This window comes from Mesocricetus auratus, unplaced genomic scaffold (assembly GCF_017639785.1).
Source record: "Mesocricetus auratus isolate SY011 unplaced genomic scaffold, BCM_Maur_2.0 Super-Scaffold_100027, whole genome shotgun sequence".
Taxonomy (NCBI): domain Eukaryota; kingdom Metazoa; phylum Chordata; class Mammalia; order Rodentia; family Cricetidae; genus Mesocricetus; species Mesocricetus auratus.
The window spans coordinates 533,313-545,825 of record NW_024429208.1 but is presented as its reverse complement, the minus strand read 5'-3'; the positions used below and the strand labels follow the sequence as shown (position 1 = coordinate 545,825).

Genomic DNA, 12,513 nt, shown 5'->3' with positions numbered 1-12,513 from the left:
ACTGTACAACTTACTGCCTTTTAAAGGGGGTAGATTTGATGACCTACCAGTGGGGTGACCAGTGAACCTCCAGGCTGTTCTTGCTGGAGTCAGACTCCATTTGCTTTCCCCCCTGAAGAGCCATATCTGCATAAAAGCTCCAGGCTCCCAATTCCTCTTTACCAGACCCCAGAGAAGAGTCACACACACACACACACACACACACACACACACACACACACACACACACACACACACACACTTTACCTGACACCCACAGGTTTAGCCCCTGACCTTGTAAAACCTTTGCCTTGCAAAGAAGAGAGACTCATCTTGGTTAGTTTAAATAGGAAAGTTTATTATAAGAACGCATGTAGAAATAAGAAAAAAAAAGAATTCTCCTACCATTTCTCAGGCATTTTGGAAACTATGGAAGAGGGAGGGTTAAGAAGTTAAGACATTACCAGTTCCCAGAAGGAGGATTTACATCCAGTTTTGCTCACTGTGTTGGCAGAATTCTTTCTCTTACAACCATAAGACCCCCTGATTCCTGTCAGCTGGAAGGTGTAGGCTGCTCTAAGAAATTAGGAGCTGCCCACGTATCTTTCCCCCTCAGCACCACTAACTTTATCAAGAGGAGTCTCTAGAATGCATCTATTAGTAAGAGACCAGTGGAAGGAGACATGGCCACTTCAGTGACCTTAATCGCCTCTGCTAAATTCCTTTGATGAGAAGCGTGTCACAGGCACCACTAATTTGTCACACTCGGGCGACCAAGTTACAGGAGTACATGACCATGAGGACTGTGGTAATCACCCTTGAGTCTGTCTGCAACAGTCACAATGAATGGACTACGTGGGCAGTGCAGACAGGAGGTTCTATCAGAGTCGGAAGACATTTTCACTCCAATAAACCTGCCCGGCTCCATGCGCTAAGGTGGCCAGATGCTTTGATGCTCACATGAGACCACGGACAGTAGGTGCTATCACCAGCTCACAGGTGATATGGAGATTGCACAGATGGCCCTGGAAGCAATGGAGATCTGAAATGCCCAGCCACAAGGAGCCACACGCTCAAGTATAGCTTAAGAAGGAGACTGTGTCCACGTGTCAGGGGCTAGGGCATCAGATGAGAGCTGTGGGGATGAGAACGCAACCGGGAGAACTAGCTGGGGCTTGGATTGGCTGCAGGAAGATGAGAGAGGGGTCCTTCTAATTTCTGTGGCGCAGTCCTAAAAAACAAAGAAATCATTTGTAAATTCACACATACGCTACTGAATCTTCCACTGCCCATGTAGTATGCAAGTACCAAGTATGTCGCCTTGACTTTAATTTAGCCCATATACACGTCTATGTCATGTGGGTCTGCACGTGTCTTCCGGTGTGGGGCAGAGGGTGAGGGAGTCATACCTGTCCAGTAAGTCACTGGCATCCTGGGAGAGAAAGGGTGACAAATCACAGTCAGTTACTATGTTCTTGACGTTGAATGCCCTTCCTGGCTCCTGCTTGAAGGCCACTCCGGCTGCCACCATGAGAGCTGTTGTATCATGGTGTGGCCCTGTAGAAGGCACACTACACACACACACACACACACACACACACACACACACACACACACTGAAATCCTCACATATCCCAGGAGTGCCCTTCCTAACACCTCCCATGAGGGACCTGCAGGCAGGAAAGAATCTCTCCCTGAAGCACCTTCAGAGTGCTGGCATCCAGTTCCCTGGCCATCCTTTCCAGGTCAGAAGCCAGGATGCTGAGCCGTGTTACCGCCTCAGAGATGCTGAAGATCTTAGCCACCTCTGCTTGTAGGTCCTCTTGTTGGTCCAGCCAACTCTGAGGCAGGGCCTTCAGCTGTTCCTCAGCTTGGTCTTGATTCCGCAGCCCAGCTCTTAGCCCGTGGCTCCCCCAATCCACTTGATTTGGCAGCCCGCGGCTCCCCCAATCCACCTGAAACCACAGAAGATTTGATGATAGAGCCCCTGTCTCTCTATGCACTTAGCAGCCACGTGGGAATACTCACCTCCACTCCTCTTCCTTCACGTCTTACCTCACCAGCCACTGGACTCTACACGAAGCTCCTCCCTCCCCGCCTCATAATTCCAAGCACATCTACAGATACTGTGTCCTGCCATAGTAGAACACACACACACACACACCTGTGCATGCATGCCCACCACTCAGCTGCGTTCTTTTGATGTCAGCTTTTAACTTTGTGAGGAGAAAGCTTGCCCAGGTGAGTGGGAGGGATAGAAAACTGATTGTCAAGGACAAGATGTGTAGTCATTTTTCAGCTATCTATTTTGTTTATTCTCACTATGTACTCAGGAGAATACGGGTTTTTCCTTAAGAAAAAAGATGTATGGAGGTCAGAAGGTTCAAGTGCCCCCAAGCTGTTCTGTTCGGAGCCAAGCCCAAAACCCAGGTTTTCAGCCCACAGGACCATAATCCCACAACAGGCTGCTCCAAGGACAAGAAGTTGTCCGCAACAAAAAGGAGAGGTGCTTCAGGACTCTAGACATCCCTGGGACTCACACTCACCTGCAGAGCCTGCAACTTCTCTTCTTTCTGAGCCTTAAGCCGTTGAAGGTCCCCCAGGTCCTTTCTGAGCTTCCTGCTTCTGCGGATGAGTCTTTCCTAGGCACAGACACAGCTTTTGTCAGACTGGAGGGTGAGGCAGTATTCCAGGGAATCCACAGCTGGTCCTTGAGTAAGAATACAAAAACAAACAAACAAAAAGCCACCAAGACCAGGCATGACCCTGTTCACCTTTAACCTTAGCAGTCAGGAGGCAGAGGCAACTGGACCTCTGGGTTTGAGGCCAGCCTGGTCTATACAGTGAGTTCGTGGTCAGCCAGGACTATGTATTGAGACCCTGTTTCAAAAACCAAAACAAAGGAAATTGGGGGGGGGGGAAGAGCGGTTGCTGGCCTTCAGGAGACCTGAGCTCTGTTCTCAGCACCCATGCTGGGAGCTCACAACTGATGTACCTCCAGTTTCAGGGAACCCAGCACCCTCCTCTTTTCTGACTTTCAAGGATACACACACACACACACACACACACACACACACACACCTTTTCAAAAGAAAACAAACATAATCAATGTCAGTAACTCTAAATGCACAAGATAAGATTGAGACAACGCAGGTGTTTCATTTACCATGTTTAAAATGAGTAAGACACACTCCTTTGTTTTTATAAACATATTTAAAGATTCATATTTATTTTAAATTATATATATGAGTGTGTGTTTATGTGTGAATATGTACACACGTGTGGGTACCCAAGGAGCCCAGAAGAGGCACCAGATCCTATGGAGACAGAATTACAGGTAGTTTTGAGCTGCCTGGTATGGGTACTGAGAGTCAAACTTAAGTCTTCTGATGGAGCAATATTCCTTTTAACCACTAAATCGCCAAGCCCTTTGTGATTGTGTGTGTGTGTGTCTGTGTGTGTGTCTGTGTGTGTGTGTGTGTGTCCTTGTTGTTGCTGCTGCTGTTGTTTTGTTTCAGGATTTCACTACACAGCCCAAACTGGTCTAGGATTCAGAGATCAGCCTGCCTCTGCCTCCAAGTGCTGGGGCCAAAGGTGTGTGCCAGCACACCCGGCCCTAAACCATTACGTCGTATGCTAACATGAAAAGGTAATTAGAGCCATTTAAAACAAGCCCTGATTATAAATTCTCCGAATGCAACAGGACTTCTCTGGACTTGGACACTCCGTCTACTCCCCACACCCAGTCTTTGTCCTGGTGCAACTTCGATGTCATTTCCCATTAGGCCTTGGCTGATCGCATTAAGAAGAGTCACCCTGCTGGCATAGTTTGTCATCAATTCCTTTGTGTACCAGACACTAACTGTCTTCCTTGTAATGAACAAAGATATTCTTATTTATTTTTCTACACTTCCTCTTATTACTTAAATATGGACTTGAAGTCAGTAGTCATGAATCACCTTTGTACTTCCTCCCGATGCCTGGTGTGACACCTTACAGAAGGTACAGACCTGAGTCAGTCACTCAAGGACGGACGAGACCTGTCTCCTCACACCTGACTCATGGCAGCGGGAAGCCCCATCCCCGCTACTGTAGACTCTGCACTTAGTAGGTACAGAACTCGGTAGAACATTGCCCTTTAAGCTCTCTGAATCATTCTCTACATTCAGCTCCAATTTAGGCTTCCTCGTTTTGTCACTGCAGATTGTGACAGTGTTCTTGGAAGGCCAACTGTCTGAAAGACGTTGGGAATTTACCCTTCAGGGCTGAGGAAGTAGTAGTTCAGCGATAGAATGTTTGTCTGGCATTTATGAGGTCCTGGGTTTAAACCCTGACACAACAAAAGAAAAAAATAGAGAAAGGAAATTCCGGCTTCATTATTGATAAGAAGATCTGACAGGGAAGCAGGTACAGGGCAGTCAGGCAAGGGGGATCGTGTTTGGCTTCCTCCATGGCATCCCTGAAGCTACGGGTGCTTAAACTTTGTACCTGCCCAGCAACAGTAATTCTCACTCATGGACATTAATACACAGATCTGGCTAAGAGCAGAGATAGATGGAGGCCAAATGACTGCCAACTCACTCATTGATTTCAAAGCGGAGGGGTGTTACAGAGTGGGATCCTGGGGATGAGGGTGTAACCACAGTGTGAAGCTATCAGGATAGGATGAGAGAGGCCCCTCCACAGGAGACTTTGAAATGGCTAGAACTCATTTCAAGGGCATGACATCATGAGGAAACCTCAGAATTGTTCCGTTTTAACACCCCCAGATGACACGAGTTTCTCTAGCAGATTAACTGGTGTACAAGCTGTGCCTTTGACTCATTAATCTTTGGGACAACTGGCAAGAAGTTTTGGGCAAGGGGAAAACAGAAAAGTAAGAAAGGCTAAATGTGGTACCATATATCTGTAATTCCAGCACTTAGCAGGCTAAGGCAGGAGGATTGCCATCAGTTACAGACTAACCAGGACAATCCTGTCTCAAGAAACACAAACAATGGGGCTGAAGAGATGACTCCGTGTTTAAGAGCACCGGCGGGTCCTGCAGAGGACCTGAAACCCACAGGGCAGCTCACAACTGTCTGTAACTCCAGTTCCAGGGATTCTGGTGACCTCTTCAGGCCTCCTCTGGTACCGTGCATGTGGTGCGCATTTATACACGCAGGCAAAATGCACATATAACAGAATTAAGTTAAACTTTAAGAGAAAAAAGCAACACCTGTCCAAAAGAGGAAAAAAACAACAAGGCCTGCCCATATTGCAAATGTACAGTTCTTAAAATGGTTTAACACGGTGAGTCTGGTGGTGTATGCCTAAGATCTTAGTTACTCTGGGGGGCTTGCAGCATGGGAGTCAAAAGTAAGATTAGGTCTCAAAATAAGAAGTAAAAAGAAGACTGTATATTTAGCATAGCACGATTGCCTTGCATGTGCAAGACCCTAGGTTCAGTCTTTATCCTTAGTACTATGGGAGGTGGAAGGGGGAGGGGAAGGGGGAGTGGGGAAGGAAAAGGGAGGGGGGAGGAAGAAGCGGGAAGGGGGAAGAAAGGAAGGAGGAAGATGAGAAGGAAGAGGAGGAGGTTTGGCACATAGGCAGGAGCATTCAGACTGGTAGAACAGAGCAGGATCTACATGGAACATTCAATGATAGTGGGGACAATTTGCTATAATTTGGAAAAGTTAAAGTTAGTTTTCTATCTTATATTTTTCACCAAAATATCTTGGCTTTTGTTTGTTTGTTTGTTTGGTCTTTTGTTTTTCGAGACAGGGTTTCTCTGTATTGTTTTTTGGAGGCTGTCCTGGAACTCGCTCTGTAGACCTCGAACTCACAGAGATCTGCCTGCCTCTGCCTCCCGAGTGCTGGGATTAAAGGCGTACGCCACCAACGCCCGGCCAATATCTTGGATGTTTTAACTTCTCCAAAACACGTGCTGAAAGTTCTTCATCATAACATCCTGTGTAACCTAAAATCAGTCACCCGTGAAAAACTTTTTCCTAACTTTGATTTATTCACAGAACTGGACAGGATGCAGTTGTTGGGAGATGTACAAGAGATCTTGATGCATCGATGGGGAAAACGTCCAGAACATATTTTAGAGGATTAAAAACAGGATATATAGTAAAAACAGCTCAGCTCAGTGGGTAAAGGCATTTGCCACCAACATTGGCGGCCCACTTGGTAAAGGGAGAGAGCTGACTCTGCAAAGTCATCCTCTGACCTCCATACACACGCCGTGGCACACCGGTCACCACCTCATGTGTACACACAATGGTAGATAAGTGAACAGAGTCCCCTAAGCATTCACTGTCATTTTATTTTTTGAAGTACTGGGGATTGGATTCTTGGCTTCATTTATGCCACGTTACAACTCTAGTGTCTGTCTCTGATTCTGTGTCTGTCTGTCTCTGTGTGTGTGTGTCTGTCTGTCTCTCTGTGTGTGTCTGTCTGTCTTGCACGCGCACACGCTCGCGCGCGGACAAATGTGTGTGTGTATTTTAAAGAGAACATTCAAACACACAGTTTTTCTGGAAGGACAGATTAATAGAAATGTAATTCTGGTTATCCCTGAAGACTAAGAATGAGGAAGGACAGGAAAAAAGGGTCATTATTGTTTATTTGAGAGGGGGCACACACCATGGAGTTTGTGTGGAGGTAAGTGGACACTTGGTGGAAGTCATTTCCATCCTTCCATCACGTGGGTTCCAGAGACTGAACTCAGAATAAAGCTTTTTGACAAGCTCCTTTACCCTCAACTGTCTCATGTCCCAGAGGCAATATTTTTAATTTTGCTACTTAATCTTCAGGTGTTGCCTAAATTTGTTACCCAAAGTGTGAAGCATTTTTAGAAATAAATCAAGAAGCAATAACGATAATCAATAAAGGAAGGAAAGGGGGAAACAGGACATCATGTACAAGTTCTCAGATTTAAAATCTTTGAAAGGTAACTGTTACCACAGATGAATCCTGATCGCATGTCTAGACTAGGTTTTAGAACTATCCACCAGGGAACTATATAATCTTAGTTCAGAAGTGGTTCTCATTGTCTACTGAAGAATCTGGGACTTTGCCATCATAATGGCAGAATCACCTAGATAGACACACAGCAACTTGGAAATCCTGATATTAGCCATGAGGCATACAGAAAGCAAAGACCAGGGCTCCAAGTTGGAGGGTGTCAGTCACTAAGCCTCTGTGAGGAGCCAAGCTTAAAAGCAGTGACTCGTGGAGCCGGTGGCAGGGGCTAGTGGGGGTGACACAGCCTTACCTTGTAGTGGCTGATGGCACTTTCAATGGAGAGCTCAGTATGAGACTGGTGTTCAGGGCACTGGAGGCATTCCACACACAGGAGATGTCTGCTTGCCTCACAGAACCTGCACACCCTCTTCTGGTGGCTGAAGCAGATGTAACCGTCTCCAAGGACTCCCTCGGAGCAGGGCTTCCTGCAGACTGGGCAGCTGAGGACCCCAGAGACGGAGGCCTTATCCACGTGCTGGGTCAGACACATCCGGCAGAAGAGGTGTCTGCAGTCCGTGCTCACAGCCTCCTTCAGGGGATCCAGGCAGATGGGACAAATGTCCTCCTGGTTGTCCTTGTACAGAGGAACCATGGCCCCCACCTCACCGGCCTCCACACTGGGTCATTTGAAGGCCAGCAGTCCCAGGTGAGAGGGCTCAGTGGAGTGGATCTGGAGTGGAATAGAGTGGGCTCAGGGCCGGGCTTCAGGTCCACCCTGGATCAGAGAGGCCAGAGCCTGGGCGGCTGCAAGAAACACAACCTGGCGGGAATTTCAGAAACAGGTCAGTGTTTTCTAAACGTAAGATTATTCTTTGCTTTTTCATGCATCTGGAGGACGCGGGTGAGCCAAACCCCAATTCTGTTTTGCGAGTTTTCTGTGGAGTCTTTTCACAGTTCAGAGCTAAACTTTGGGCCATGGTGTCATGGACAGAAGCAAGCTGTCAAGGACAGGCTGAGTCATCTGTGCTGTGTGTGGCTGCTGGGAAGAACTCAGCCAGAGTTTTATGTATCTCTCCTGAGCTGCCACCCTACAAGTGCCACTGTTATCATTTGATACCACCAGCCACCTTGTCAGCAAGTCTTCATTAGCCACCAAGTTTTCCAAGACTGCAGTAATGTCATGGTGAAAGAGAAAGAGAATGGAAGGGAGGGAGGGAGGGAGAGAGGGAGGGAGGGAGAGAGAAAGACACACACACACACACACACACAGAGAGAGAGAGACAGACAGACAGACAGAAGCAGACACAGACAGGGAGAGCATATAATATTTCAAACAACTTCCAAGAATGGCCCAAAGAAAGAAGTACCTCCTCCTCCTCCTCCTCTTCATCCCCAAAATAGCTCTATCCTACCTCAAATTTCTCCTTTTCAACTTCAGGTCATTTTCTTGGTCTCTAGACCTAGGGAGAAGGCCAGCAGATGAGCGGTTCTTCTTAAATTATGCCAGCTATATATACTCTCTTGTGTCAGTAAAGCTAGGAGGAAGGTGAGGAGAGCCGTCGCCTAATTTTAGCACTGAATTATCAGGAAAATGAAATATGCCCATGAGCTAGGCTCACTGGATAGTGACCTGGACTTTGCTGCAGGGCGTGGCATATTTGCTTACCGGGAAGAGGAAAGTCTTGGTGCCTTTAATGCAAATCTCACAGGACTTGAGACATGCCTCATAGGATGAGCCTCCCAAGAACCCCACACATGTGGGACCAGAAGTTCTGGGTGTTGTCACGGGACCACCACACCTGGGTGATGCTGGGGGCAGCCCACACCATTGTCCTTTACAGTCTTAGCTTCAACAGTGGAGAGGTACCTGGAGGATACCCACTAGGCATTTGTTTCTCTTCTCATTGTTGTGACCAAATACCTGACAAGTGATCTGAGGGAGGAAGGGGTTTATTCGGGCTCGCAGTTTGAGGTTACTGTCCATGGTGGTGAAGGCGTGGAGGCAGGAGTGGCTGGAAGCTATGGCAGCAGGAGCGTTAAGGCTGCTTGCTCACACCTGGGTGGATCATGAAGCTGAAAGAGACACCCGGTGGTGTCCAGCTGTCTTTCTCCACTTCTCCTTTTCAAGTCTGGGATCCCAGCTCATGGAACAAAGTTACCCACTTGAGGTAACGTTAGATCTTCTCTCCTCACTAAAGCCTCTCTGGGGACATCTTTATCGACACACCCAAAGGTAGTCCTATCCCCGCCTCCTTCTGATGGCTGCTGCCTACTCTGCATCAGGGAGGCAGGGCTGCATCTTTCCATCGTATAAGCCTAGCCTAGTGTTGAGTACCTTAAGCCCTCCTTCGATAATCTGCCGTCCTGTGAGGGAAATGTGAAAGGTATCAGAATACAGATGGAATGGATTTATGTCGCCCTAACAACGGTCACAGCAAGTGGCATTTCGGCTTTTGACTTCTGATCTTGCTGCCTCCACCTCCCAAGTTTAGATTACAGGCAAGACCCCCACCATGCCCGGGATGGAGTCCAGGGCTTCAAGTATTCCAGACAAGTACTCCACTACATTCCCAGCACCATTACTCAGATTTTTAAAAATTTTGCACTGACAATTATAAACAAATCCCCGTGCTATTTTATCAGTTTGCACGGACAGTGATGACTGACGCCTTGGATCGTTTAGTGGTTCCCCCCTTGGTTCTCTATGTTAGCTGATGGTTCTTTCTCACTTCCAACCATCCTGGGACTTTGACCCTGATGGGAGACAAGATGCTTCAAAGAGAGTCAGGGTATCCCTCCCATTGGCTACCAGACTAACAGACCCCAACGCACTAAAATTTTCACTGGAGCCTCACACCGGGGGAGGGAAAGGATGAAGCTTTGAGCCAGTCAGAAAAGGAGATTCACACAGCTCTGCCAGCCTTGCTGCCTATTAAATTAACATATGCACATTCCCTGACTGTTCTTCTTAGCTATAGAATTGTAAGAGTGCCTCCAAAAAGGTGGGAACTAAGAGAATTTCTTTCTCTGGTTTGGTTGAACTTAACGACGCCACTACTACCCTTTAAGAATTTCTGTTTCCTAATTCCTTTTCTGATACAGGGAAACTATTCCGCTAGAGGATTTAATCCTCCTGAGGACCGTACCACACTCCCTCCTGCTGCAGTGAAGTGAACTTCCAAGGCAGGCCCAGGTTCAGAACTCACTCCGCTTCTTGTAGTTCACCCAACACAGGGCCATGACGCCCCCTGGGCTCTGGTCCCATTTGATTTCTGTTTTGATCTTCTTACCAACTTTATATACGTGCACTCTTGGATGTCATCTCATCAACTCAAGTTCAGTGTACCTTCTAAATTATTCTAGCCGGAATTGCCTGAAACTCTACCCAAAATGAAGCAATTGAGTGGCTCCTTCAGCTAAATGGTGTGTGTGTGTGTGTGTGTGTGTGTGTGTGTGTGTGTGTGTGTGTGTGTGTGTGTCTTTAATTGGGGGCTTGCTTGCAGTTTCCGGGAGTGTTGTCCATAACCATTATGTCAGGGAACACGGCTGCAGGCAGGTAGGCATGGTACTGGAGAAGCAGCTTCGAGCTTATTTATGTGTCGAGACTACAGCCACAAGGCAGAGAGGGGACTCACCCAGAATAACAATGGCACGGGCTTTGAAACCCACAATGACATGCTTTCTCCAGCAATATTCTATGCAGACAGTAGGTGGTGCTGCCTCCCAGGATAGGACAGGACTTCGGACTATTATTGAAGGACTAGCAGCTGCTGCCACTGCCCTGTTCTTATTTATATTCTCTCTCTCTCTCTCTGTCTCTCTCTTTCTCTCTCTGTCTCTCTCTCTCTCTCACACACACACACACACACATTTTATTTATTTTCTTCTACATGTATGTATGTATTGCACTCTGTGCTTAATGCCCACAGAGGTCATAGAGGGTATCAGGGTATCAGATTCTCTGTATCTGGGGTTATAGGCGATTGTGGGTCACGTGGGTGCTGATACCCGAGCCTGTGTTCTCTGCTCCTATGCTGAGCCATTTCTCCAGGCTCCCAGGCTGTTTCTTTTAGAAACCGTGCCTGAAACTGAAGGGAAGGCTCAGCGAATTAAAAACGCTTGTCACATGAGTCTGATGACCTCAGTTCCGTCCCTAGAACACATGTTAAAAACTGGATGTGGTGGTGGCTCGGTGCCTATGTGCAATTCCAGCACTCCCCCAGGGAGAAGGGAGTCAGAAACTTTCAGTCTAGCTAGCCTGGGGTGCTCTGCACAGCAGAAAGAAGGGAGGCCCTGCCTCAACCTGGTGGAAAGTGAAAACAGATTCAGATCTCTCCTTGTCCCTGTGCTATGTATGCAATGGCATGGTCAGTACACACACACACACACACACACACACACAGAGAGAGAGAGAGAGAGAGAGAGAGAGAGAGAGAGAGAGAGAGAGAGAGAGAGAGAGAGAAGGAGAGAGCCGAAGAAAGGTAACCCTGAAATATATAGATGGGGAGAGAAAAGGTGGTTATAGAATAAAACTGACAGTAAACTGACAGTTTTCATTTAAGCCCACAGGAGAAGCACAAAGGGGGCAGAGGCAGAGAGACCAAGGAAGGAAGTGTCCCTGTGAGAAATCCTCTCTGCTCTGTAATTGTGTCCTTTGACGAAACCTATCCTCTACCCAGGATGCTAATACCAGCTTTAGGGAACTGCCAGCCAACACGTCTCAGATGCAGCTACATGGTCCAGAGGGCACTTAGGGAAACGACAGGAAATGTTCAAGGCTGTAAGTTTGAGCATAAGGACTCCAGAAAAAAAAAAAAGAGAGAGAGAGAGAGAGACAGCTCTTGGGACTCCGGACACATGGAGAGCTCCTGAGAGGAGCCCCTGAGTTCTACCCAACGGCCTAGGGTGGTGTCTAAGAAACTGAACTCAAGTGGGGTGGTGCCCGGGGTCAGGCCAGTATCAGTCTGAGGCTGCAAGGGTCATCTATTCTGGACTGATGTCTTTAGGGCTGTGTTTGGAACCAGCCGAACAGCCCCAGGTCCGACCCTGAATGGGGGAGTGTGGACCAGGGAAGTCCTAGCTCTACCCAGTGGAGTTAAGAACAAGACAGAGACATCTTGTCATTTCAGGAGGGCTGTAAGTCAGTACTGGAGACTACGGTTTATTCAAGCATCCTCTTAAATAGCATTCCAAAAGGAGTGTGTGTGGGGGGGGATTACTGGCAGAAGACATCTATTATCATGTATATAGGGCTGACTAGGAAACACTTCCTTTAACCTAGAGATGGTCCTAGGATGTACGTACACTAGCCCTCAGTCTTTCTGTAAATGGCTCACCAGTCTTCAGACACATCCTACTAATCCCCAGGCATGTCCCACTAGCCCCCATGGGGGCCTAGGTCTATTGTTACACAAGCTAGAAGCCATTCTCCACTGTGGCCAGGCCATCCGGGAGGTAATGAGCCGGCATCTAAAAGACAATAGGAGATTCGCGCTCCTGGAATTGAGCTGAGCTATGTCTGAAATATCATATGGGGGGTGCCCTACAGGGTGGCTCACACCTGTGACCCCCCAGCACTAA

The 12,513-nt window shown here is 47.7% G+C and overlaps 1 protein-coding gene across 2 annotated transcripts; it reads right to left on the bottom strand.

Moving 5' to 3' along the window:
• Window positions 1-316: 316 nt before the first annotated feature.
• Trim40 (tripartite motif containing 40) lies at window positions 317-8,541 on the bottom strand. Of its 2 annotated transcripts, none has more exons than XM_040732430.1 (6): window positions 8,346-8,541; window positions 7,244-7,753; window positions 2,526-2,621; window positions 1,683-1,934; window positions 1,389-1,411; window positions 317-1,210 (listed from the first exon to the last, which is right to left on the bottom strand). In XM_040732430.1, the coding sequence occupies exons 2-6, from the start codon at window positions 7,583-7,585 to the stop codon at window positions 1,144-1,146; spliced, it is 780 nt and encodes a 259-aa protein (XP_040588364.1). In that variant the 5' UTR covers window positions 7,586-7,753; window positions 8,346-8,541; the 3' UTR covers window positions 317-1,143. The 2 variants fall into 2 exon arrangements, with proteins under 2 accessions (XP_040588364.1, XP_040588365.1); XM_040732431.1 differs by having other exon boundaries at window positions 7,244-7,663.
• Between the last annotated feature and the right edge of the window lie 3,972 nt (window positions 8,542-12,513).

Excerpts from the sequence above, each read along its gene's own strand:
- Trim40 (XM_040732430.1), bottom strand. The coding sequence starts at position 7,585 with ATGGTTCCTCTGTACAAGGACAACCAGGAGGACATTTGTCCCATCTGC. Across the intron at positions 2,622-7,243 it reads GTGCCATCAGCCACTACAAG|GAAAGACTCATCCGCAGAAG; the intron begins GTAAGGCTGTGT and ends GTCTGTGCCTAG. Across the intron at positions 1,412-1,682 it reads TGGATGCCAGCACTCTGAAG|GATGCCAGTGACTTACTGGA; the intron begins GTGCTTCAGGGA and ends TTTCTCTCCCAG.